Source organism: Notothenia rossii (assembly GCF_949606895.1).
Source record: "Notothenia rossii genome assembly, chromosome: 6".
In the NCBI taxonomy this organism is placed as follows: Eukaryota; Metazoa; Chordata; class Actinopteri; order Perciformes; family Nototheniidae; genus Notothenia; species Notothenia rossii.
Window position 1 is genome coordinate 88,149,641 of NC_136909.1, and position 26,652 is coordinate 88,176,292.

At 43.5% G+C, this 26,652-nt stretch overlaps 3 protein-coding genes across 3 annotated transcripts in view; all 3 read left to right on the forward strand.

Moving 5' to 3' along the window:
* Window positions 1-26,652, forward strand: part of LOC307044216 (uncharacterized protein) — a 68,202-nt gene that overhangs the window by 5,864 nt on the left and 35,686 nt on the right. The gene's annotated exons all lie outside the window — the stretch shown is intronic.
* Window positions 1,541-14,099, forward strand: LOC307042887 (NLR family CARD domain-containing protein 3-like; the record flags this gene model as incomplete). The annotated part of the gene is made up of 10 exons (XM_079687053.1): window positions 1,541-1,785; window positions 2,417-2,521; window positions 2,959-3,037; window positions 3,191-3,419; window positions 3,560-3,756; window positions 7,057-8,666; window positions 8,934-9,107; window positions 9,538-9,711; window positions 13,140-13,186; window positions 13,313-14,099. 10 exons carry the CDS (start codon window positions 1,541-1,543, stop codon window positions 13,864-13,866), a joined length of 3,414 nt encoding a protein of 1,137 aa, XP_079543179.1. The 3' UTR covers window positions 13,867-14,099.
* Window positions 5,099-6,435, forward strand: LOC307044259 (E3 SUMO-protein ligase ZBED1-like). The gene is made up of 2 exons (XM_079689347.1): window positions 5,099-5,471; window positions 5,677-6,435. The coding sequence occupies exons 1-2, from the start codon at window positions 5,142-5,144 to the stop codon at window positions 6,163-6,165; spliced, it is 819 nt and encodes a 272-aa protein (XP_079545473.1). The 5' UTR covers window positions 5,099-5,141; the 3' UTR covers window positions 6,166-6,435.

A 26,652-nucleotide genomic window follows, 5' to 3' on the forward strand; every position in this document is an offset into this window, starting at 1 on the left:
GACGGAGCCCCAGAGAGAGCAGACACATCACTCACCCTTTAGCTGATAGAGCCTAAAGTAATACTACTATGGCTGATAACAGTTTAAGGGGAACCTGGTCTAAAGGTTCAAATGGGGCTTTGCTTAGTGCGCGTGACACAGGTCTGAGTCTCCGTACTCCTCCATAACACGCTGCTGCGCTCTGCGAGCCCCTCTGTTCAATTCTCCTGGAATATACATTGCTCTGATGAGAGCAACGTGTGAGTACGCCCAGAACAGCAGCCGCCTGGCTGCGTTCAGAAGCTGGCAGATCGTACTCCTCCCTGGAGATTGAGGCTGCTTCCAGAGCCGTGGCCTGTTGTCTGAGCGAATCAACACATCGATTGAACAGCAACGGGGCGACTCCCCCGTTCTTTTCCGAGATTTAGAAAAATAGCGGAGTAAAAACTGCGCAAGACTCTGTTCCTGGGAGGACAGGAGTGTTTCTTGTATCCCATGGAACTGCTGGGGGGGAGAGGCTTCTCTGTGAAGTGCCCTAATGGTCGTCATGGTGACGAGCCACGCCATCGCCGCCGCTGACCGTGAGGCAAAAGGGCTGCGAGGGAGTTTCCACACGCTGCCTTTCACTCCGTCTCTCATCATGAGGCGCGTACACGCCCAGGGGATGAGAGGTGTGTGCATGCTGTCCACACGAGGCCTTATAACGGTGCATGTATTATGACCGTGTGTAGGAGGCATATCTGGGACAGAGGAATACCGCCAGCTCTGCAGTTTATAGACTAATAGGTTAAAACAGCAGGCTTCTGAAGCGAATGAACCACCTCTGGAGTGTACCCCTGTTGGAAGAGACCCAGGGGGATCATCACGTGACCAGCTGAGGCCAACGCCGAAGAGCTGCGTCACGGAGAGGGCTGTGTGGGTTGTGACACGCCGGAGGAGAGCTGTCAGTTCCTCCCTTCGCTGCCGCGAGAGTCGCGCTCTCATGCCGGCTGAGTTTAACTCCACTCCCAGATAAACGATTGTCTGAGAGGGAAGAGGACAGCTCTTCTTCCAATTTATTATGAAACCCAGGCTTTGACAGATGCGATACGAGATGTACCGTCTGTAAAGCGACTTCCTCCCTGGAGCGAGCCAGCAAATAGCAGGTCGTCCAGAGAAAACCACTCTCTCATCCCTCCTCTGTGTCGTGGCTCCAGCCTTCTCTACACAAAAATGCGAGGAGCCAGGAAATATCCGAACCGCAGACGATTGTCTGGTCTGATTGCGAGCTCTGCAGGTTACTAACTGATAGGTTAAAACCAGCAGGCTTCTGCAGCGAGCCCTGCTGTCTACTAATCAACAGATTAGTGGCAGCCGGCTTAATTATCGGAGGCTCTGGCGGAGCAGACCAGGAGCGGGGGAGCCTCACTCCCCTTTGACTCGCCGCTGGGAGACCCTGTCTCTGGGGTGGCGGGGGAGCGGAGACATGGGACGGAGCCCCTGCAGCCGCCGAAGGGCGAGTCTGACGCCGAGGCGGCTGCTGTGGGCGTTGGTAACGCTCAGCAGGCTGGAGCCAGCTGACATGCTCCCCTGGGAGACGGCGACGGACGCGCACAGAGTGAGCGCCGTGCTGGCCGCCTTGCTGATTTCCTCTGCCTCGGTGGTGACACAGTTACAGCGCGATGTTATTCGCCGCCGCGCTGTGGTGACGGAGAGGGGGAAAGCATGTTCGGCCACCAAGCTGGCACACTGCTCCGACTATGTCTCCCCCATCCGGGGGAGAGTAGGGAGGGGAGAACCGAACGGTGAACCGTGGAGGGAGGCGGGGTAGGAGTTGTCGGACTCCTGCCCGGCACTCTGCCCCAGGGACACGAGGCCCCAGGCAGGATTCGCATACTGCTTTTATCTCTGCTGGTCATAACTCATTATGAACCCAGAGCCACATGAGGGACAATCTCTCACACCATTGTTACTCATGTTTACTCTGCAGTTGAAGTGTCTCTTGTGCTTCAGTAACGGTGTGCTGAAGAAAAGAGGGGAGCAGATTGTCGGGCCTCCTTCCTATTTATACCGGAAGGGAGCCCGAGGGTGGGGCCCACCTTGCGGGTGGGCGTGGACTACAAGTGTTTCAGTGCTGCGCGGGTGCGCAGGGGATTACCCAATAGCGATAGCCTTAGAGGGCGAAGCCATATACGAAATAGAACTAGACCCCAGGAGAAAAGGCATTTCAAAATAAAATAAGGAAAACAAAACAAAAATCATGCTCATCATAATGACGTCTCCAAGCGATTCTCTTAGATCTGAAGCTCTCTCCTAAATCCTGATGAATTCTCCTTCACACCTTTCCTTGAGCCCAAGACATTTGTCACAGAGGTTAAGGCAAAGTGTTCAGGAAGAGTTAGGACCGGACCTTTTTTGACAATTCTAGATTATTTCCTGTTTTCACCTCATGTTTCAGGGGGAAGCTGGAAGAACCTGAACCCAGCTGTGTGTCCATGAAGAGTGACTGGTCTATGAGTCTTCCTCTTAACTTCAAAGAAGGACAACACTCTGATGGTCAAAGGTGAAATTGATAGTTATTTGATGATAACCTTTACTTCTAAAGCTGGTGCCCCGTGCCCAGGCAAACCCGTCCTTTCTCCTGATGCTCACACGTGCACTCAATCCACATTTCCAGCACCACTGAAGCATATGAAAACTGACCTGCATTGATTTTATGTTATTTTACTCAGTGGCTGTGGATAACGATATACATGTGCATAGTAAGACATGTCTATCTACTTACGCATTTTATTTGTGATTCATTTTTATTTTAACAGATCAGCTTTTTTCAGTGGTTGACAAGTTTGGTATAATTCTACAGCAGAAAACCAAACTCTTTGGGATTAGCAGGAGAAGTAAAATGTTCTGCTACAGGAAGTCGCTTCAAGGACCTTTACCGTGTGTGTGTCTCTGTATGGACGGAGACAATGTGAGTTATCTCTTCATGATTCCTCACAGAGAGGACCAGCAGAGCTCAGAGGTTCCCAGAGGTCAGTCTGCCCAGCAGCATCAGACACAGCTGGACTCCACATTTATGGTCTGTACATGAACTACAGCTACTTCACATCTGTTCTGCTCACAGTCAACTCCATGATGCACTTTGTAGATCAGTGGATGGTCAGTCTGTCCAACATGGATCTGATGTTTGGTGACTTTAGTTTGATTGTGTTGTTCATGTATTCTGTTCCAGCTGCTGGAGGACAACATCATCACTTTTGTGAAGAACGAGCTGAAGAAGATCCAGAAGGCTCTGAGTTCAGATTACCCAGAATGCTTAGAGAGCCAGAGGGAGGATGAGGAGGTGCTGGACGGTGAGGATGAAGAGCAGAGGAGGAGCAGCAGAGAGGCATTTCTGAACATCACACTGCACTTCCTGAGGAGCATGGAGCAGGAGGAGCTGGCTGACCGTCTGCAGAGCAGTAAGAGGGTTTCTATAGAGATTTAACAAACTGGATAAATGTTGACTAAAGTCTCAAGAGATGGAACAAAGTATATTCAGATCCTCATTCTTTAAGGATGTATTTGACTCATTGATCTGATTTGTTGTGTGTTCATTCAGGAAGTCGTTCTGGAGTGTGTCAGCGTGAACTCAAGTCTAACCTGAAGGAGAGGTTCCAGTGTGTGTTTGAGGGCATTGCTAAAGCAGGAAACCCAACCCTTCTGAACCAGATCTACACAGAGCTCTACATCACAGAGGGGGGGTCTGCAGAGGTCAATGCTGAACATGAGGTCAGACAGATTGAAACAGCATCCAGGAAACCAGTAGTGGTGTTAACAATAATCGATTCGGCGATGCATCGCAATGCGGGGCATGCACGATTCAGCATCGATGCGGCAAAGTGCCATAATCGATTATGTTTTCTGGCCTCCAGTGGAAAGTTGTGGGGGCAATTGCTCTGTCGCTAGTTTGGAGTTTTAAACTACAACTCCAGTTTAAAACTGTGTTAAACTCCAAACTAGTGACAGAACAATTGCCCCGCGAAGTTTCAATTACTTCCGGCGGCATCATAACAACATTAATCAAGATGGCTGAGGCGGAGGGAGATGACCACGATAGACGGACCATTAAAAACGCACCCAAAGCGTGGAAAGCTGACATCTGGGCACATTTTGGATTCTACGAAGTAAATGGGAAACTAGACAAGACTTACGCGGTGTGTAAAACCTGCCACACTAAAATCAAGCACGTTGGCAATACAACTAACTTCACAAATCATGTTGATCGCTGGCATCCTGAGTTGGCTTCAAAAGCAACACAAAAAGTTGATACATCCCAGCCAAGAATTGACGAGTCGCTAGTGTCAACGTTGCCACACAACTCTGAGAGAGCAAAGAGGATCACACGATCGGTGGCATGTTTCATAGCGAAAGATCTACGACCCTATTCTGTGGTAGAAAATGTGGGGTTTCGCCACATGCTTAAAACACTTGAGCCCCGGTATAAGCTACCGACAAGAGCTACTTTCACGGATTCTGCGCTTCCCGCAATATACAAAGAAACCAAAGCAAAGGTAATGGAATCCATGTGTAAAGCCAGTCGTGTAGCCATTACAAGTGACGCCTGGACTTCAGTCGCAACAGAGTCCTATGTAACCATAACGGCACATTATATTAGCGAGGATTGGCAGATTGCATCACATGTGCTGCAGACGAGAGCAGTTTATGAGAGCCACACTGGTGCTCATATGGCGAGGCTACTCTTGGATGTTGTTGAGGAATGGCAGCTAACAGATAAAAGTGTTGTGCTGGTGACGGACAACGCCGCTAATATGATAAGTGCTGCTGAAATTGGGAAGTTCCCTCATGTTAAATGCTTCGCGCATACGTTGAACCTCGCTGCGCAGCGGGCGCTTAAGCTACCGACGGTCTCCAGGCTTCTGGGCAGAGTCCGACGCATCTCAGCATACTTCCACCGCAGCACAAAGGCAAAGCACCTGCTTGAAGAAAACCAGAGGGTTGTTCTTAAACTGACAAGTCCACTGAAACTGATAACTGATGTCGCCACAAGGTGGAATAGTGCTCACGATATGATGGAGAGGTTTTTGCAACTGCAAGCTGCAGTGCATGCCACACTGCTGTCGCCTGCCTTAAATGTAGATGAAAGTGACATCGTCACTCTCAGCAGAGCAGATCTGGCTAACATGGAGGAAGCAGTGAAGACATTAAAACCAGTGAAGGATGCCACTGTTTTTATGTCAGAGGAGAGCAGTCCTACAGTCAGCCTCATTGCACCAGTATATGCCCAACTCCTCCATAACATGTCAGACACTATTGGAGACCAACCACTGATCCGGGATGTGAAGAATGCCATCAAAACAGATCTCCTTAAGAGGTACAACAGTGGGGCAGAGAAGAAGATCCTTCATACATCCTCTGCCCTGGATCCTCGCTTTAAGGGGTTACCTTTCCTGACAGAAGAGGAGAGATTAGATGTCTACGCAGGAGTGACTTCAGAGGCTGCATCCCTGGAGGTAATTGAATTTCTACTTGTAAAACTTATGGAATATCTTTCAATTCAATTGTAATAACAATGTAATGTTAAATAAGCAGCTGCATAGTCAGTAAAATGTTAAGACTGAGAAAAATAGTTATCTGTTGTGATGTGAGCTGCAGCATTGGCTGAGAAAGTGCTGCTAACTGCTGTTTTTTGCTCTTATTTATTTTGTTCAAACACAGTATGAGAGGAGACGTAGGACAGAAGATGAAGCGCCTGGCAGAACAGGAAGTTCAGGAACCAATGAAGAGTTGCTGTCCGTGGATGACAATGTGTCTGACTTAGCAGGCCCCTCTGCCCCCAAAAGAAGAGCCTCGTCATCGCTGCTTGTGAGTTTGCTGGGAGCTGCTTTCAATGACATCAGTGAACCTGCAGGACAGAGTAAGACCGCCGATGCCAGTGCTGACGAGGAAATGGAATTGTACTGTAGATCTCCAGCTGCACCTCTCTCTGAGGATCCCTTGGACTGGTGGCATCGCCATAAGGGCACATTTCCTCTCCTCTCTAGGTTGGCAAAGAGATACTTGTGCATCCCAGGGACAAGTGTGTCAGCAGAGAGAGTATTCTCCACTGCAGGAGATATTATCACTGCAAAAAGAAGCGCTCTCAAACCGGACCATGTTGATCAGCTTGTGTTTTTGCACAAGAAGTTTGAAATTCCCAAATGCTGAACAGTGAGAAGTTATGATGTAGGCTTAGGTCAAACTATATATTTCCTCACTCTGAAACGGATTGTTTATGATGGTGATGTTGAACTCAGACGGAAGAAGTTGTTTGCACAAATTTGGTAGTAGCCTAAGCCTACACACTTTATTTTTGGTTTACATTACAATATATTTCTCATCTTGATATTTTGTTGTATGCAGCTGATGTGATTGCCAGGTAGGATTCTCATCTCAGGTATATAATTGTTGTCATTGTCTTAAAGCTGCTAAGCTGTTGTTTTGTTGAAAAAAGTTGCACTTGACTTTACTACTTGAAAAAAGTTTCACAGTAATAAGTGGTTACTGTGTGTTGCACTGAGTATTTTTATTGCTGGGTGCCTGGGTGGTTGGTTGTTGTTACAATAGTGTGACTGATTACTGTTTGCACAGGAGTTCAGGAAGTGACCTGTTGTAGAGCGTCTATTTTATTGTGTGTAAAATAACTGCTGGACAATATTGGCTGTAATTGCTCTATTCAATTTCAAATGGTTCTAAAGCAGAGAGAAGAGAAACATTTCTTATTCAAAGCAGTGATTTATTTTTTTATTTTTTTCAGGTTTGAAAATGCCATATCCAATACCCTGTACCATTTTTTATTATTATTTAATTTTATTTAATGACATTTATGTCAAAGATGCAGGAGAGTGATAATACACACATAGCAGCCAATAAAATCTATCCTATCTGACTGCTTGTATTGCCTCATGACTCACGAAAAAAGTCCCTTGTTGTGTGCAGTAGAATTGTGATGCATCGCAATGCATCGCAATGCATCGTAGAATCGAATCGAATCGAATCGTTACCTGGTGAATCGTAATCGAATTGAATTGTGAGGGCAGTGCCAATGCACACCCCTAGAAACCAGACAGACCAGAAACACCCATCAGACAAGAAGACCTCTTTAAAGCCCCACCTAGAAGAGATGCACCAATCAGAGCAGTGCTGACAAAGGGCGTGGCTGGCATTGGGAAAACAGTCTTAACACAGAAGTTCACTCTGGACTGGGCTGAAGGCAAAGCCAACCAGGACATCCAGTTCATATTTCCATTCACCTTCAGAGAGCTGAATGTGGTGAGAGAGAACAAGTACAGCTTGGTGGAACTTGTTCATCACTTCTTCTCTGAAACCAGAGACGCAGGAATCTGCAGGTTTGATCAGTTCCCGGTCGTGTTCATCTTTGACGGTCTGGATGAGAGTCGACTTCCTCTGGACTTCCTCAACACTGAGATCCTGACTGATGTTACAGAGTCCACCTCAGTGGATGTGCTGCTGACAAACCTCATCAGGGGGAAGCTGCTTCCCTCTGCTCGCCTCTGGATAACCACACGACCTGCAGCAGCCAATCAGATGCCTCCTGAGTGTGTGGACATGGTGACAGAGGTCCGAGGGTTCACTGACCCACAGAAGGAGGAGTACTTCAGGAAGAGATTCAGAGATCAGGAGCAGGCCGGCACCATCATCTCCCACATCAAGACCTCACGAAGCCTCCACATCATGTGCCACATCCCAGTCTTCTGCTGGATCTCTGCTTCAGTTCTGGAGCAGGTGTTGAAAACCAGAGAGGGAGGAGAGCTGCCCAAGACCCTGACTGAGATGTACATCCACTTCCTGGTGGTTCAGTCCAAAGTGAAGAACATCAAGTATGATGGAGGAGCTGAGACAGATCCACACTGGAGTCCAGAGAGCAGGAAGATGATGGAGGCTCTGGGGAAACTGGCTTTTGAGCAGCTGCAGAAAGGCAACCTGATCTTCTATGAGTCCGACCTGACAGAGTGTGGCATCGATATCAGAGCAGCCTCAGTGTACTCAGGAGTGTTCACACAGGTCTTTAGAGAGGAGAGAGGACTGTACCAGAGGGACCAGGTGTTCTGCTTCGTCCATCTGAGCGTTCAGGAGTTTCTGGCTGCTCTTCATGTCCATCGGAAATGTATCAATTCTCGTATCAACCTGCTGTCAGAAGAACCAACAACCTCCATGCGTCCTAAAGTCTTCAGACCCAAACCTGAACTAACACATCTCTACCAGAGTGCTGTGGACCAGGCCTTACAGAGTCCAAACGGACACCTGGACTTGTTCCTCCGGTTCCTCCTGGGTCTTTCACTGGAGACCAATCAGAAACTCCTACGAGGTCTACTGACAGAAACAGGAAGTAGCTCAAAGACCAACAAGAAAACAGTCCAGTACATCAAGAAGAAGATGGATGAGGGTCTGTCTCCAGAGAGAAGCATCAACCTGTTCCACTGTCTGAATGAACTGAATGATCGTTCTCTAGTGGAGCAGATCCAACAGTCCCTGAGTTCAGGAAGTCTCTCCTCAGATAATCTGTCTCCTGCTCAGTGGTCAGCTCTGGTCTTCATCTTACTGTCATCAGGAGAAGATCTGGACGTGTTTGACCTGAAGAAATACTCTGCTTCAGAGGAGGCTCTTCTGAGGCTGCTGCCAGTGGTCAAAGCCTCCAGGAAGAATCTGTGAGTACAGAAACATTCAAATATCATGAAGTAGTGGTGGTCTAATGGATAGTGAGGTGGGATGAAGATCGAAACGTTGTGAGTTCCGCCAGGAACACCACCACTCGTGTGCCCTTGAGTAAGGCACTTAGTCCTTAGTTTCTCCAGGGAGAATGTCCCTGTAATTGGTAATTGTAAGTCGCTTTGGATAAAAGCGTCAGCTAAATGAAATGTAAAGTAAATATTATGCTCATCTTTTTAAAATATTGTTTGTACTTTCTTTATCAGACTGAGTGTCTGTGACCTGTCAGAGAGAAGCTGTGCAGCTCTGTCCTCAGTCCTCAGCTCCCAGTCCTCTAGTCTGAGAGATCTGGACCTGAGTAACAACGACCTGCAGGATTCAGGAGTGAAGCTGCTGTCTGCTGGACTGAAGAGTCCTCACTGTGCTCTGGAGACTCTCAGGTCAGGATTCATCAACATGTTGAGCTCCCTTTTGAATATGTATTGATATATTGGGCTGCTGTTGCCCAGAATGGAAATAGGCGATAACCAATGGGAGGGTTATTGATTCGATCCCCTCTCCCTGAGGTTAACATGTCAAAGTGTCCTTGGGAAAGATACTTGACCTCAAATTATTTTCTAGACATTGTATTGAAGTGTTTGTTAGTTGCTTCAGTAAAAGCCTAAGCTGAAATAACATGTAGGATTACTGGATGAGTTTTCTAAGTTCACTGTACTCAAGTTATTTTTCAACCCAGTTGTGATCGTCAATTTCCAGACCCTATGTAACATAATATACTTTACAGTTTTTCTGTTTTGCCCAGGAAAACATGTTATATAAAAACATAGTTCACTTTAACATTTGCTTCCATTTATTTTGTTGTCTCTTCAGACTGAGTGGCTGTGACCTGTCAGAGAGAAGCTGTGAAGCTCTGTCCTCAGTCCTCAGCTCCCAGTCCTCTAGTCTGAGAGAGCTGGACCTGAGTAACAACGACCTGCAGGATTCAGGAGTGAAGCTGCTGTCTGCTGGACTGGAGAGTCCTCACTGTACTCTGGAGACTCTCAGGTCAGGTTTCTTATTTTATCTTAAATTATTGTCTCTCTCTCTCTCTCTCTGCTTATTTACAATCTCCTTCTTTCTCTTCCTATTTTTAAATCAGTCAGGTAACCAAACGCAAAGTCTTCTTTTGTATTAAACATTAATAAAATACAGTTGATGTAAAACACTCATCCTGTTACTGATTAATGCCATCGTGGAGAAGAGACATCATGAACATTGGCATCACAGATGTGAAGCAGTATTGAGTTGCACATTTTGAATAAGGAATAATATGCGATAAGGCAGTCATTCATGAAAAAGAACACCCTGAAGTTATTGATTTTTTGTTGTTGTTTATTATTGTCTCCTCAGACTGAGTGTCTGTAACCTGTCAGAGAGAAGCTGTGCAGCTCTGTCCTCAGTCCTCAGCTCCCAGTCCTCTAGTCTGAGAGAGCTGGACCTGAGTAACAACGACCTGCAGGATTCAGGAGTGAAGCTGCTGTCTTCTGGACTGGAGAGTCCTCACTGTACTCTGGAGACTCTCAGGTCAGGATTCATCAACATGTTAAACTTAAAGCCAGTTAAATTGCGATGTACATTAATGATGGATACACTCATAACCTTTTGTTGCATCTGCTTCAATAACATCTGTTCTTGTTTTTTGACTCACTCTTGTTTGAACTTGTGTGTGTGTGTGTGTGTGTGTGTGTGTGTGTGTGTGTGTGTGTGTGTGTTTGTGTGTGTGTGTGTGTGTGTGTGTGTGTGTGTGTGTGTGTGTGTGTGTGTGTGTGTGTGTGTGTGTGTGTGTGTGTGTGTGTGTGTGTGTGTGTGTGTGTGTGTGTGTGTGTGTGTGTGTGTGTGTGTGTGTGTGTGTGTGTGTGTGTGTGTGTGTGTGTGTGTGTGTGTGTGTGTGTGTGTGTGTGTGTGTGTGTGTGTTCAGGCTGTCATGCTGTCTGGTCTCAGAGGAAGGCTGTGTTTCTCTGGCTTCAGCTCTGAGATCCAACCCCTCCCATCTGAGAGAGCTGGACCTGAGCTACAATCATCCAGGAGACTCAGGAGAGAAGCTGCTGTCTGCTGGACTGGAGGATCCTCTCTGGAGACTGGACACTCTCAGGTATTATAAACATATACAGTGAAGGAAATAAGTATTTGATCCCCTGCAGATGTTTTAAGTTTGCCCACACAATACATTAACAGTCTATCATTGTAATGGTAGGTTTATATAAACATTGAGAATAAGAATATCAAAAAGAAAATCCAGAAATTGACATTATATAAAAGATAAAAATGTATTTCCATTTAACTGAGTGAAATAAGTATTTGATCCCTTTGCAACAAACAAGGATTCTGGCTCCCACAGACAAATAATTCATCTTCCTTTAAAAAAGTACTCCTAATCAACTTGTTACCTGTATAAAAGACACCTGTCCACAGAATCAATCAATCAGATTCCAATCTCTCCACCGTGGGCGAGACTGTAGAGCTGTCTAAGGACCTCAGGGTGAGACTGTAGACCTGCACCAGGCTTGGATCGGCTACAAGACCACCGGAAAGCAGCTTGGTGAGAAGGAGACAACTCTTGGTGCCATTATTCAGAAGAAGAATGTGTGTGTTTCTAAATGGAAGAAACACAAAATGAGCATCAATGGCCCTCGGTCTGGGCTCCACACGGGATCTGGCCCCGTGGGGTATTGATGATCATGAGAAAGGTGAGGGATCAGTCAAGAACTACACAGGAGGAACTTGTTAATGATCTCAAGGCAGCTGGGACCACAGTCACCAAGAAACCTATTGGTAACACACTACACCATAGTTGATCAAATCCTGCAGTGCCTGAAGGCCCCCTGCTCAAGAAGAACACGAGAGGCCGTCTGAAGTTTGACAACGAACATCTGAATGATTCAGAGAAGGCTTGGGAGAAGCGGATGAGCTCAGATGAGACTAAAATGTTGATCTTTGGCTTCAACTCGACACGCCGTGTTTGGAGGAAGAGAGATGCTGACTATAACCCCAGAACACCATCCGTCAGGCATGGAGGTGGAGACATTCTGCTTTGGGCTGTTTCTCTGCTGAGGGGACAGGAGGACTTCCCTGCATCGAGGAGAGGATGGACGGGGACATGTCCCGTGAGATCTTGGTCGATAGCCTCCTTCCCTCAGCCAGGACACTGACCATGGGTCATGGAGGGGTCTTCCAGCAGGACAAGGACCCTGAACATACGGCCAAGGCAACACAGGAGAGGCTAAAGAAGAAGCACCTTCAGGTGATGGAGGGTCCTAGCCAGTCTCTGGACCTTAATCCCATAGAACATGTGTGGAGGGAGCTGAAGCTTCCAGATGCCAAGCATCAGCCTCAACACCTGAAGGATTTGGATCTTCAGAGAGGAGTGGACCAACATCCTTCCTGAGATGTGCACAGACCTGGAGACCAACTACAAGAAGCGTCTGACCTCTGTGTGACCTCTGTGTGTCCAACAAGGGTTTCTCCACCAAGTCCTAACACATGTTCTGCAAGGGGATCAAATACTTATTTCACTCAGTTAAATGCAAATACATTTTTATCTTTTATATAATGTACATTTCTGGATTTCCTTATTGATATTCTTTCTCTCACTGTTTATATAAACCTACCATTCAAATGACAGACTGGTCCTTTCTTTGTTGGTGAACTTACAAAGTCTGCAGGGATCAAATACGTATTTCCTCCACTGTGTGTATGCCAAGACAAAAACATTGAAGGGAACTAAAGACACGGGATAAGACTCAGGCAGCAGCTCTGTGTTTACAGAGAAGACACGACAACAAGAAATACATCTTTATCATTTTAGATTCTGATCTCCATTTTAATGCTCATTTTAATTTGCTGACCAAAAACTGCTTTTATCATTTTGGCAATAGAGTCAAAATCCATCCAACAACCTAAACACAGCAGAGATCATCCCACTCCTGATGGACCCCATCTGCACTGGCTCCTGTATCTGAATTGATTCTGAAGTGCTTCTCCTATTTTTAAAGCACTAAATGGCCCCTCCCTCTTTTAAACACAATGATGAACTATCAGATGTCCTGTGAATTCATCATAATAATAATAATAATAAATGGTATGGTCAAAGCACCTTTCATTGCTCAAAGCAAACCCAAAGTGCGTTGCATGAAAGATGCTTTTAAATAAAGTTCATTTATTTTCCTCTTCAGATTCCAGGTAAGAGAAACACTCATTGACTGCTGCTAGCAGATGCTGAGGGAACACTAACTGAACACTGATCAACTCTTACATCTTATTCTCTGAGAAATAATAATTGAAGTTAATGAGCTTTATTTATCGACTGATCTAAAATGATATCGTGAACATGTAGCTTCATCTGTGGAGAATAACAAAGCTCTGAGTTTGAGAGTGATGTAATGTCCATGTTTCCATGCTGCTCTGACCCCCCCCCCCCCCCCCTCTTCTTTCAGGATGGAGCCTGCTGGAGTCCGATGGTTGAGACCCGGTCTGAGGAAGTGTGAGTGTGGTTTAATTTGATTCATGAAAACAAAGCAGCCACCATCTTCAAATGTAACCTTCATCATCAAAGTGTCAATAAATGAACAGCTGATAGATGAATAACTGCTGCTGTTCCTCTCCTCAGATTCCTGTGAACTCTCACTCGACACAAACACAGCACAGGGAGAACTCAAACTGTCTGAGGACAACAGGAAGGTGACATGTGTGAGAGAGGAGCAGCCATATCCTGATCATCCAGAGAGGTTTGACTTCTGGTGTCAGCTGATGTGCAGAGAAGCTCTGACTGGTCTCTGTTACTGGGAGGTCGAGTGGAGAGGAGAGGTTTATATATCAGTGACTTACAGAGGAATCAGCAGGAAAGGAGGCAGAGAGGACTGTTTGTTTGGAAGGAATGATCAGTCCTGGAGTCTGAGCTGCTCTGGTGGTGGTTACTCTGTCTGTCACAATAACACAGAAACACACACCTCCTCCTCCTCCTCCTCCTCATCCTCCTCCTCCTCCTCTGGTAGAGTAGCAGTGTATCTGGATCATCCTGCTGGCTCTCTCTCCTTCTACAGAGTCTCCTCTGACACACTGATCCACCTCCACACCTTCAGAACCACATTCACTGAACCTCTCTATGCTGGGTTTGGGTTCTGGCTCAGCCCTGGTTCCTCATTGTCTCTGGTTCCTCTGTAGGAGGAAGAGTCTCCTCCTGTTCCAGAGACTTCCTCCCTGCTGCCCAGAGAGTTCAGTCTGTTCAGGATCACAGCTGATGTTAGACCAACGTTGTTTAAAACATATATTTCCATCTATTTGTTTTTAACCGTGGTGTACTTGTTATGTGTTTTTACTTATTGTTCTTCTTTATTATTAATAATGTCTTCCTGCTTTGTTATATTTGAATATACAGTCTACTCTTTTCACTTTATCTGCACTATACATCTTTTGATGTAATAATGTAGATTTCCACTTTTCGGACAAATAAAGGAATTCTGATTCTGAAAAAATGCTTTTGCTTCAGATTCAATATCTTCACTGTGATTCAGGAAAGTGCAACAAACATCACTTCACACACAAATACAGATAGAAATCAAACACATGGAAATACAGAAAAATAAATAAGATTTAAAGAAAAGAAAACCTCTGGAGCGCTCTCTGAGCTTTCACTTAGTTTGAACAACAACATGTCTTTCTGTTGTGTTTGCAGTTTTTTTTGGCGAGAGAGATTTAGTTTAACCGTATGACGAATAAATAAATAATAAAAATGTTAATAATAATAATTATAATAATATTAATAATAATAAAAAGGAAATAGAAATACTATTAAAAAAATAATCACAATTATAATAGTAAGAAATAATAATACACAAATAAAAAATAATAATAAACACTCATATTAAAACAATTAAAAATAAATAAAACAAGACAGTGATAAAAATACAAATTAAATACTTTTAAATAGAAAGACTTTCAAACAAATATTAAAGTGTTTTTTTTTCGTTTTAAAGTGTAAAAGACAAAAATATAAATAAATATGATAAAACATTACATAAAAACTTTACAAAATATTATTTAAAAACCAATCATTCTAATAAAATACATTCAAAATAAAGATGTGTTGTGTTTTGGCCACTCAGTCGTGTACAAAGCTTTTCTGTCTGCTACTTTCAGAAAGAGACAGAAACCAGTTTGTGGCTCAGTGGTTAGCGCAGATTCAAGATTCAACGCTTTCATTGTCACGTGTGCATAGCTACCGTGTAGTTATGACAACGAAGATCTGAGGTCACAGGCTGCTCCATCAGAGCTACACAATAACACAGATACAACAGTACAAGTAAATAAAATCAAATAGAATATAGTAGAAACAGTGCAGCCCATAACCAGTGCTGCTGTGTGAATGAGAGCTCAAACCCTGAGCCAGGGAGACGAACACATACTGGACTCTGAATACAAATAAAATCTCGCTGGCCAGAACTACAGAAAAGGGTAGGGGACACGTCTGCTCCCCCATGAAGTGGAACCACTGTACAGATCTTAACCTCTGCCTAACGTTGGCAGTAACATAATAAACTTCTAATGTACTAAAGACTGGTGTTTACATGGAGTTTGTCCTCGGTTCCCCTCCTCCACTCCTCCGCTCGCATCTCCTGTGGGCGGGACTAAGACGCAAGGATAGGAGTCGAGGAGAGAATTGAGAAAGGGCTATAGGTTTTGAAATATCATTGGGATAACAGGTAGAGGTCGTAGAGACAGGCTTTAATGCCCTCTCAGAGTCTTCATTCATAAGACTAGCGTTACGGGGCGGGATGAGTGCGGGATGAGTGTCTTCCTAGTTGGTTAAGTTAGAAAGATATTGACAGAAGTTTTTCCATTTTTTTCCAGGAAACTCTGTTAAAGATCCCTTCCCAATAATTCTATTCACAAATACATTTGATCCTGTGAACGCAGCACATACTGAGACTCAGTCCAACCAGTCTGACTGCTAACTGTAAAAAGTGAGGTGAGGACACACACACACACACACACACACACACACACACACACACACACACACACACACACACACACACACACACACACACACACACACACACACACACAGGAAAGAGTTCCCTGTGAGGAGGAAGAGGAGTTCAGGCTGATGGGGGTCAGTCTGTCAGGAGGGCTACTGATGTGGAGGGGGATGCAACGGTAGGGCACTAGGACCCAGCAGCCATCAGAGAGCTCACCTGGGCCTTTGCTCCTGAAACACCTGAGAGACTCTGGCTGCATTTCATTGGTCGATCAACACGCCCTCCTGGCCCCCCCTCAGGAACTCTGATCTAAAGTCTAAACAGTGAAACTCAAACGTCTTAATGCAGTATTCTCACCTTGTTACATGTGTCCTGATAATGAAGAAGTGTACTTGTACTAGGCTGTAGTGCAGGGCTATTCAATTACACATTCAGTTGGGCCAGATTTTATAACTACAAAATTCAGCTGGGCCAGACATTCAGTGGCCTATAAAAAGCGGGTTGTGACACATTTTAAACCAACACATATTACTGCGATGAAAAACATGCCATTTTTATTCATTGTTCATCCAACAAAGGTAGGTCAAAAAGTGCATAAAAACACAACAAATTAGCATTAATTTAACAGAATCTGAAAAAAAAGTGCACAGTTGTAGCATTACATTTGTTTGCTTTAGAAGTCAAATATTCAGGTTATTTTTTTTTAACCAGGCACATCACAAAGTGCATTTACTGAATAGTATAATAACAGTCTTAATAAATGTCCTCACATACAAAAAAAGCAGCTAAAGAGCTCCAATGCAACACAAAGAGGTAGTACTGTAGCAATACTATTTTTTCACTTTTCAAATAATAACAAAAAAAATCATACGTTTTGGTCACATTTGACCCAGACACATTACAAAGTGCATTTAAATGAATACAAAAAGAACTAACAAACCCATAACAAGGGATACGGGTAACTAACATATGAATGAATACTACACTACACGTCTACTATAGTGAACTGTGCTTACTATCACCTCATTTGTGATTTGTTATCGCTGACTTTCTCAATGGGAGAAGGGACATTTTTAGTTTTGAACAAGAGCAGTGATTTTTGGCTCATAGGATGTCAATGCAATCCTAAGACATTGGTGAAGAGTGCTGTCAGTCAGGGAGCAGCGAGTGCTACTTTTGATTGAGTTCATGTGTCAAAAAAGCTTGATTCACATGTGTATGTTGATCCAAACATACTGAGCACACAGATCGCTAGTTTCTGAACGTTAGGGAACTGCTGTTTTTTGACATCACTCCAAAACTTCGCTGGCCCCTTAGTGAGCTGCATGTCAATAAGTTCCAGTGTATATTTTCCCTTGTCGATGCAGGGGACGACTTCCTTTGCTCTGGTTGATACGTCCCCCTCTATTGCAACAGTGAAGGGGTCTCTGGCAAAGCCCATCACCTCTGTGGGCAGAGCAAGTCCATCCAATCGACCGGCAAAGTTCTCTTTCAACCTCGCAATGAAATCTGTCATCACATCCGTGATTTGTGCCAGAGATGTGATGTGTTTGGGGAGCGGCGGAAAATGCAGCATCCGATCCGTGCTCAAGTCGGTCGCGAAAAGGTCCAGCTAGACTTGGATCTGCTCCACCAGATCAATGACCGTTTTGTCTATGTTTACGCTTCAGAGTTGAGAGAGACATGTTTTAGAGTTGCTATCATAGGACCACCGTTACTAGCACCACTAGAGGCACTTTCCAAAAACGTGCTGCGTTGTGGTTTGGTGGTTTCTATGCAATGCAGAGTGTTGCGTTCATGGTCTGTAATAGTGTAGGAATTTGGCTACGGGAGGCTGGGCCACTCGGGAGTTGGTTCTGGGCCGCATCTGGCCCACGGGCCGCCAGTTGAATAGGCCTGCTGTAAAGTTACAACATGTACTTACAGGCAATATCTGTATCTGATGGCATTAGAATATATTCTATAAACTGTCATTCAACGGGAACTGTTTCACTACTTTTGCTGACAGTCTTTTAACTTATTTCTAAGTTTTCTGTTTTCACAGAGCACATTAAGGTTTTAGTTTCTGATGAAACTGTGAGGGACTCTTTCTCTGTTGTAGTCTTCTCTTCAGGTGTTCTGTGTTAAACACCAGCTGAGCAGGACGGAAGCCATTTTGTTTCTTAGTCTTTGCTGTAAAATAAAATAACTCAAGTCTAAACACGTCAACAAACGAAAAGAAAAGGTGTGTTCAATTCAGTCGGGAAGCTCAAATATGGGCCAAAAATAAAAGCTAAAGGTGTTGGAGGAGGAGGAGGAGGAGGAGGAGGAGGACCTCCAGTGGTCACTCTGAGGAACTGCAGCTGGTTTATGGTTTCTCACAGAGGAGGACAAAGGACTCAGATCTTTAGTTTCAGAAACATTAGTGGAACCACAGTGTGATAATAATCTGTTTCAGGTCCTCTATTCAACACTTCACTAAAGTACAAGTTTAAACATCAAAATATACTTAAAGTGCAAAAGTACTCATTCTGCACCAGTTCATGATAATATGTTTCACATTATTTAATAATAATAATTAATTAATCCGTCTGTTCACTTTAATGTAATAGCTGGTAAAGGAGGAGCTTTTTCTTTTTTAAATAAAGGTCATATACAGTACATTGTGCCTCGTGAATTCCACCAAGGAATCATATTTGAATATATAGTTAAGGCAGGACAATTTGGTGATTATATTTAGTGTTATTAATCTAGATCTGAAACGTTTACACAACATGTTCTTTACGTAAGTTATCACATACATGTACTGCAGAAAAAGTAGAATACTTGCTTCTAAGATGTAGAATGGTAGAAGAATAAAGTAGCAGGTAATGAAGTGAACTAAAGTACCTAAAAGCTGAACTGAAGTACAACACCTGAGTCAAAGTGCAGCAGTGAAATCCTGCATCAGCTCCATCTGGTGGAGCTTCCTCTGCTCTGATTGGTCCTCACCACTGACTCGGGACAATAAGCAGACTCTTCTCTGTCCAATCACAAACTACTAGTGTGTTCCTTTATTAAAGGACCTAAAATAATACAGAAAATCAATTTATTGTTTGTTTAAAAAAAAAAAATCAATACATTTATTTTCTTCATCTTTATTTTTTCCCCTTCAAATCTTCTGCTCTGAACTCCAAACACAGTTTCCTGTTGGCTGTTTAAAATGTATGAACCTCTAAAGTTAGTAAACAAACCATGTGAGAAAAGGATACTCGCACTACCCTCTGCCGCCACTAGATGGAGACAGGAGACCACGAATGGATGGCTGACTGCTACAGTAATTTTGCAAACCACTCCAGTTGCTGATGATGAAAGCCACAACATGCAAATGAACATAATTTTCGGATCATTATTTTTTTAAATAATTCTTTATTCTATTTTATTCTATTTTATCCCTGTTGTATTAATCCCATTATTTTTAGTGACATCAATAGGCCTATTACCTGACCTTTAATCTGATCTCTAACTTTATTAGGTTCCTAAATACACTAGGTCCATACTTCTCATTCCTTTCAATAAGCATCAGCAGGCCTATTGTTTTAACTTTTAATCTGACCCCTAAACTTAACCCATTGGGGTTAAATGCCTAAACATAAGTACATTATCCATGCGCTTCCTTCTTGTGAGTGTGCATCAACTGACCTATGATCTCACCTTTTACCAGCTGGAAGCAGGTACTTAACTCCAAATTCTATAAAATACATTAACCATCTTTCCCTTAAATACAACTACTAAACCATTCGGGCTCCTCGCCTAAACCCAAACCACATTCTCTCCCCACTTTTTCGTTCTGACCTTTCTTTCAGCCCCTATCCGGTCGAGCCCTATGTGGGGATAAAGAAAGGAAACGGGCCATAAACAGATACGGCCAAAGCGGCAAGAGGGGGCATCCGCCGTGACCACAGCTACCCTCCTCCGTGTCTCTGTCTTTCAAACTTAAATTACTCTGTCTACTGTACCTTTACACATTTCTGATTCAATCATGATTCCACGCTAAGATAAGAGCCGACACGCTATCTATGGCCCGTGCCCTTCCTTGGATCTCTGTATAACCATGAAGCCGTCGAGCGACATGGGGAGGTCCGGTGGCTTTACTTAACCGATTCCCAGCCAGTGCCTGGAGAAACGGGGGACTTATTCTGAACCGGGGTTTGATTGATTGAATCGCTCGTTTTCTCTGTTCTAATCACAAGCTCCTATTTGATCAGTCTTTAACCCACAATATTTACTCTATCCTTTCCATAGATTTGGAATCTAAGAAAAGAAGGAAAGAATAGAGAACGGCCAATATGACGTCCAGGGAGTACAATGACTTCCAGATTCTCACAAGAATCATCTTTAGGATCCTGCGTACCTACCACCACCAAGGAAAAATTAGGAAGACCATACAGGGCGCAAACAACCTCCTTCCACATTTGTTCTTGGCCAAAGACAAATTAGCAACTACATTTCGGCCCTACACCCCAACGGTAGAAACCTCCCATCTGCTTCAGGGCAATGCCACTAATTGGTTGCAGACTGGCTTACAGATTTCTGATGAGCACCACACTCAAACAATCACAGATCTGCTGTCTAAATTAAGGAAAATGACAGACGGAGAAGAACAAAGGGCCTGGGACATAGCCTGTCATTGGATAAAATCAAAATTCCACACAACAGAAAATTGGATTTTTATCCAAACGGCAGAAGACCTCAATCTGATGAACATCAGGATCGATGTACACAGACCCCCCTTTCTGGGGGACATTACCACTCCAGTCCACCAACTCGAGACTGGAGCATCCCGAGGCCTAAGCGGGGAACAACCTCCGGAGAAAAATAGGACACCCTTAGAGCCACCTACCCCCCTAACTATCACCAACAACCAATCAATCCCTCAGCCACAATTAATGGCCAAGAATGTGGTTTTCCCTAACCGAGATTTAACTCCGGTTAGTCCCTCTACTCCGACCACCCGCCCTCCTAGGACTGAGATGCTAGACAACACATCTCTGACAACACACATGTTTCCGGAACCTAGACCGGAACGCTCCAGACCTCTAATAACGGAGGACTTCAATCTTTCCCCTTCTCCTCCGACAAGTCTGGCCACACGCCATGAACACCGGGGAAATAAGAAAAAGAATTGGTCCCTGAACCCTAAACGTGAGGTCCTAATAATTGGGGACTCCAATATCTCCCGTCTCCAACCGATAGAGAATATCAAAATACAGGTGGATAGCTTCCCAGGGGCCAATTTGGGCCAGGCCGCCTTTCTTATCAAACACATGACCCCAACATCAGGAGAGGTCCGAAAAGTTCTTCTGTGCTTTGGCCTCAACGATAGGGACAATAGCAACAGAGCTATCGTATCAAATCATCTGGATCAGCTTTTAGCTTCCACCAGAGATACCTTCCCCAATGCCACAGTACGTATGACAAGCATCAACTACGCTCCGGAACTGTCATTTAGCACCATCAGAAACATCAGAACCCTTAATAAACTGATCATTCAAACCCCAAACTACATACCGGAACTGGAGCGTAAATACTTCTCCACCAAAGGGGACCGTATCCATTGGACCCCTACACGGCTGAAAAAATGTGGGAACACTGGAAATCATTCCTAAACCTATAAAATAAGCCGAGGGACAGGACTATACTTCGGGACTTGTTAAACAGTAATTTGACCATAATCATTTTCCCTTTTAGAGTTTACTCCTTTCAAGGTAACAAGGCACCTAGAGGGTCTCCAAAACAAGAGGAGTTGAACTACAAAGTAATTCCTTTGGATAAGGGGGTCTTTCACATATTTGTATATATTTTCAAAAAAATACATAAAAGGTCAAACTATACATGTTTCCTATTATTCCAAAGTGTATTGACTTGAACTGCACTAAGCAGCCATAGTGGTTTCTCTATAGAGGAGTCTAACTCTTTGTTTCCTTTTTTTACATCCTTTTGTTAGGAATCCTCTATGTACATATATACACTCCTTTTAGAGTGTCTAAAGTTAAAACTATACATGTTTCTTGAGTATATTTCCAAATCTATCTACTGGTAAGGAACCAATCACTTTAAGTGTTTCCTGTTAGGGGAGTCTAACTAAAAAACATAATCCTTGATAGGGGTCCTATATATTTTTTAGAGAAAGATAAAATATAAACACTATATATATTTGTTCTCATATCTTCCTCATCGTTTATTACTTCATCCCCTTGGATAGACTAGACAGAATTTAGTATTATTGTGATTATTTCTTTATAGTTTTCCTTTTTGAAATAAGATGTTAGGGAATGACAAGTTATTGTTATTTCTGTAATACTTAAAAAGTATATATACGTTGATTGATCATTTTCTATTTAATAAAAACACCAAAAATAATTGGATTCGGTTTGTTCCTTCCCTCCCTCCTTTCTTCTTAGTAATGATGCTGAATAAAGATGCTTATTTTTTACTCAACTACAGGTTTAATATACAGAACACAAATAATAATTACAGTAGGATGATGTTTATTAATTACTTTCTTATTCTACATATGACATAATAATAGGATTCTCTGCTCACTACACTTAACCCAGACCTTTCCCCTCTCAGGCCTTCCGGGGTCCTGCCAGAGGGTAGCAGGTTTACAGAGAAAGCCTATTCCGGCTAAGGGAGAGTGGAACGTATGCACTGCCCAACTCCTGACCTCTGAACTTCTCTAACCAGTATCCCACCTGAGATACACCTCTTTCTCTCCCTCTCTCCGTCTATCTTCACCCTATTTCTAAAAGAGAACTTTTAATAGGTGGGTCGCTTAACCCTTAATACAACTACTTTATTCCAATCCTTTTTAACTCTCTTACTTATTCTAAAATAATACAAAAAGCGGTTGACTAACTAATTTTATTAAGTGAAGGCGCTGTAACATCCGCTTTATTCACTCCTAATATTAAAGACTTGTAATACGCAAATGCAAACATAACCTCTCTGAGAAGTAGCCTATTTAATTTTGGGATTCTTTTTCTATAAAAAGGATCTATGTATATTTATTTATTATAAATGATACCGTTTGGTTTCACCTTTATATAGACACAAACAATAAAAATAAAAAAAACAATAAAAAGTCTATTCCCCTCAAAAAGGGTCAGATAACAACCTTTACCGTGCTACCACGGAGCTAATAGAGTGCTAACGGATGCCGTCATGAGCTCAGGAGTATATGAACCATGACCCCGGACCGGATGTTGATACCGTTAGCCCACGGCTATTGGGGAGCGACATGCTATGCTAATGATGCTACTGAAAACACGAGTCAAAACCTAGGGAGGCTAATGGCTATGATTGTTCTCTCTATTTGGAGAGCTTTTTATGCTGCCGTTCATGAAGATTGCACTGGACAAATAGGAGCGTCAATAGTACATGACCCTATAAACCTCTTTTTAAAAAAACATAGTACTCTCTCTGTTTTTAGATGAATGACAAACTATGGCAACTTGATCTTCAGATAATCCTGGTTTTTTTAGACAACAAAACGGATTATTTTGACTAATATTTTGGGTTTTTTTCTGATTCAAAGACCATTTGTCTTTCAATTTTAACCACTAAAAATAACCAATAAAGTACTCTTCCCCTTCACAAGCTTAATCCAAAGGAACCTCTCCGGTCACTCAGGGTTTATGACAATCCCTCTGGTATCCTTTACAATAATAATAAATTGTTTTTAATAAACAAACCATGTGAGAAAAGGATACTTGCACTACCCCCTGTCACCACTAGATGGAGGCAGGAGACCACGAATGGATGGCTGACTGCTACAGTATTTTTGCAAACCACTCCAGTGGCTGAGGATGGGAGTCACAACATGCAAATGAACACAATTTTCGGATCGTTTAGTTTGAAAAATAAATCTTTATTTTATATTATTCTAAGCTGACCCCTAAACTTAACCAATTGAGGTTAAATGCCTAAACATAAGTACATTATCCATGCTTTTCTTTCTTGTGAGGGTACATCAGCTGACCTATCACCTTACCTTTTAACCTGACCCCTAAACTTAACCATTTGGGGTCATATGCCTAAACATAACTGCAATGTCCATACTTCTCATTCTTTGTAGTATACATCAGTAGACCTATCACCGTACCCTTTAACTTAACCGATTGAGGTCTGGTGCCTAAACATAAATACTATATCCGTACTTCTCATTCTTTGTAATATGCATCAGCGGGCCTATCACCTTACCCTTTAACCTGACCCCTAAACTTAACCATTTGGGGTCATATGCCTAAACATAAGTACATTATCCATGCGTTTCCTTCTTATTAAGTATACTTCAGCTGACCTATTATCTTACCTTTTAATCTAACCCCTAAACTCAACCATTTGAGGTCATATGCCTAAACATAACTGCAATGTCCATACTTCTCATTCTTTGTAATATACATCAGCAGGCCTATCACCTTACCCTTTAACCTGACCCCTAAACTTAACCGGTTAGGATCTGGTGCCTAAACATAAATACTATGTCCATACTTCTCATTCTTTTAGTATGCCTCAGCAGGTTTATTACCTTACCTTTTATCTGACCCCTAAACTTAACCAATTGGGATTTGGTGCCTAAACACAAATACTAGGTCCATGCTTCTCAGTATTTTTAAATATACAACAACAGACCTATTACCTCACCCTAATCTTACCCCTAGACTTAACCTATTGGGGTTTGGTACCTAAACATAAATACTAGGTCCATGCCTCTCATTCCTTTTAAATATACATCAGCAGGCCTATTACTTTACCTTTAATCTGACCACTAATCTTAACCACTCTGGCTCTTTGCCTAAACCTAAACCACATTCTCTCCCCACTTTTTCATCCTGATCTTTCTTTCAACCCCTTTCTGGGCGAGGCCCTTTTGGGTGTAACGTAAGGAAACGGGCCATAAACAGATACGGCCATTGCGGCAAGGGGAAGGCATCCGTTGGTAACCACCTACTAACCTCCCTGTCTCTGTCCTTCAAGCTTAATTACTCTGTCTACTTCACCTTTACACACTTATGACTCAGTCATGATGCTGAGCTAGGGCATGAGCCGACACGTCCTCTAGTGCGCGTGCCTTTCCTTGGATCTCTGTATAACCATGAAGTCGTCGGGCGACATGGGGAGATCTGGGGGCCTTTTCAAAAACAAAGACCACAGAGCATTGAGAGCAGTGTTGGGAAAGTTCACTTTCTACATGAACTGGTTCAGTTCACAGTTCACACATTTTTAAATGAACTAGTTCAGTTCATAGTTCATAATTCAAAATGTTGAACTAAAGTTCATGGTTTCAAAAATGAACTAATTTATAGTTTATAGTTATCTTTTCAATACGTTGCTGCGAGCTATTATTTGTCAAAATGATTGCCATAACCCATATAGAACCACAGACAGCAATCAGAATACTGGCATTTCCATAACGCTTTGCTGCCGCCCATTCAGTCCACACTAGTAGCAGCTGCAGCTTTCATCTCCACATTATATTTTCAAAAACATGAGGAAAAACATGCTGCTTGAATGGTCTTTATTAAGTATAATAATCTAAATATACTTAAAGTACCAAAAGTCAAAGTAGTCATTGTGCAAACATATAACATATAAACATGTGCCGACATAACTCTGTACTAACACAACACGAGGTAGGAACCAGGCTGAGGTATGAAACTAAGGTCGTACCTCAAAGTTCAATATTCAAAGTGCAAAACATTTAAACATTAATTCTCTTTTCATTAAGTCAGTCGCATTCTTTTTTTTTCCTGACTTGTTTGCCCAAAGAACAAAAAGTTCTATAACTTGGGTCATAACTTGGGTGCAATATTCAGCCCAAATGAATGAGGCAAAAAAGGTAAAAAAAATTAGGTAAAAAAACCCAATAACTTAAAGAGTCAGTCAGAGTCCAAGGCCCATGGACAGTACTGCTATTACTTTCTGTCCAGTGTGAGTGAAAATACTGAGTGAAGATCTGTCACCACTGGTTACAGTTCAAATAAATAACTAAAATAACTAAATCACAAATAATAATTTGTGAAAATAAAAAGAGAGTCCAAAAGTGTGCAGGGGCAAGGACATTGTTACTTTCTGTCCATCCTGAAAAGGCCTTATCTGAATGAAGATCCTCTGTCACTGGTCACAGTGGTCTGGTCTCTCCCTGGTGGATCTGCTGTTTCGGTCAAAGTGGTCTGGTCTCTCCCTGGTGGATCTGCTGTTTCGGTCAAAGTGGTCTGGTCTCTCCCTGGTGGATCTGCTGTTTCGGTCACAGTGGTCCGGTCTCTCCCTGGTGGATCTGCTGTTTCGCTCACAGTGGTCTGGTCTCTCCCTGGTGGATCTGCTGTTTCGGTCAAAGTGGTCTGGTCTCTCCCTGGTGGATCTGCTGTTTCGGTCACAGTGGTCTGGTCTCTCCCTGGTGGATCTGCTGTTTCGGTCAAAGTGGTCTGGTCTCTCCCTGGTGGATCTGCTGTTTCGGTCACAGTGGTCTGGTCTCTCCCTGGTGGATCTGCTGTTTCGGTCACAGTGGTCTGGTCTCTCCCTGGTGGATCTGCTGTTTCGCTCACAGTGGTCTGGTCTCTCCCTGGTGGATCTGCTGTTTCGGTCACAGTGGTCTGGTCTCTCCCTGGTGGATCTGCTGTTTCGGTCACAGTGGTCTGGTCTCTCCCTGGTGGATCTGCTGGTTCGGTCACAGTGGTCTGGTCACTCCCTGGTGGATCTGCTGTTTCGGTCACAGTGGTCTGGTCACTCCCTGGTGGATCTGCTGTTTCGGTCAAAGTGGTCTGGTCACTCCCTGGTGGATCTGCTGTTTCGGTCACAGTGGTCTGGTCTCTCCCTGGTGGATCTGCTGTTTCGGTCACAGTGGTCTGGTCACTCCCTGGTGGATCTGTTGTTTCGGTCACAGTGGTCTGCTCACTCCCTGGTGGATCTGCTGTTTCGGTCACAGTGGTCTGGTCACTCCCTGGTG

Excerpts from the sequence above, each read along its gene's own strand:
- LOC307044259 (XM_079689347.1), top strand. The coding sequence starts at position 5,142 with ATGGAGGAAGCAGTGAAGACATTAAAACCAGTGAAGGATGCCACTGTT. Across the intron at positions 5,472-5,676 it reads CAGAGGCTGCATCCCTGGAG|TATGAGAGGAGACGTAGGAC; the intron begins GTAATTGAATTT and ends GTTCAAACACAG.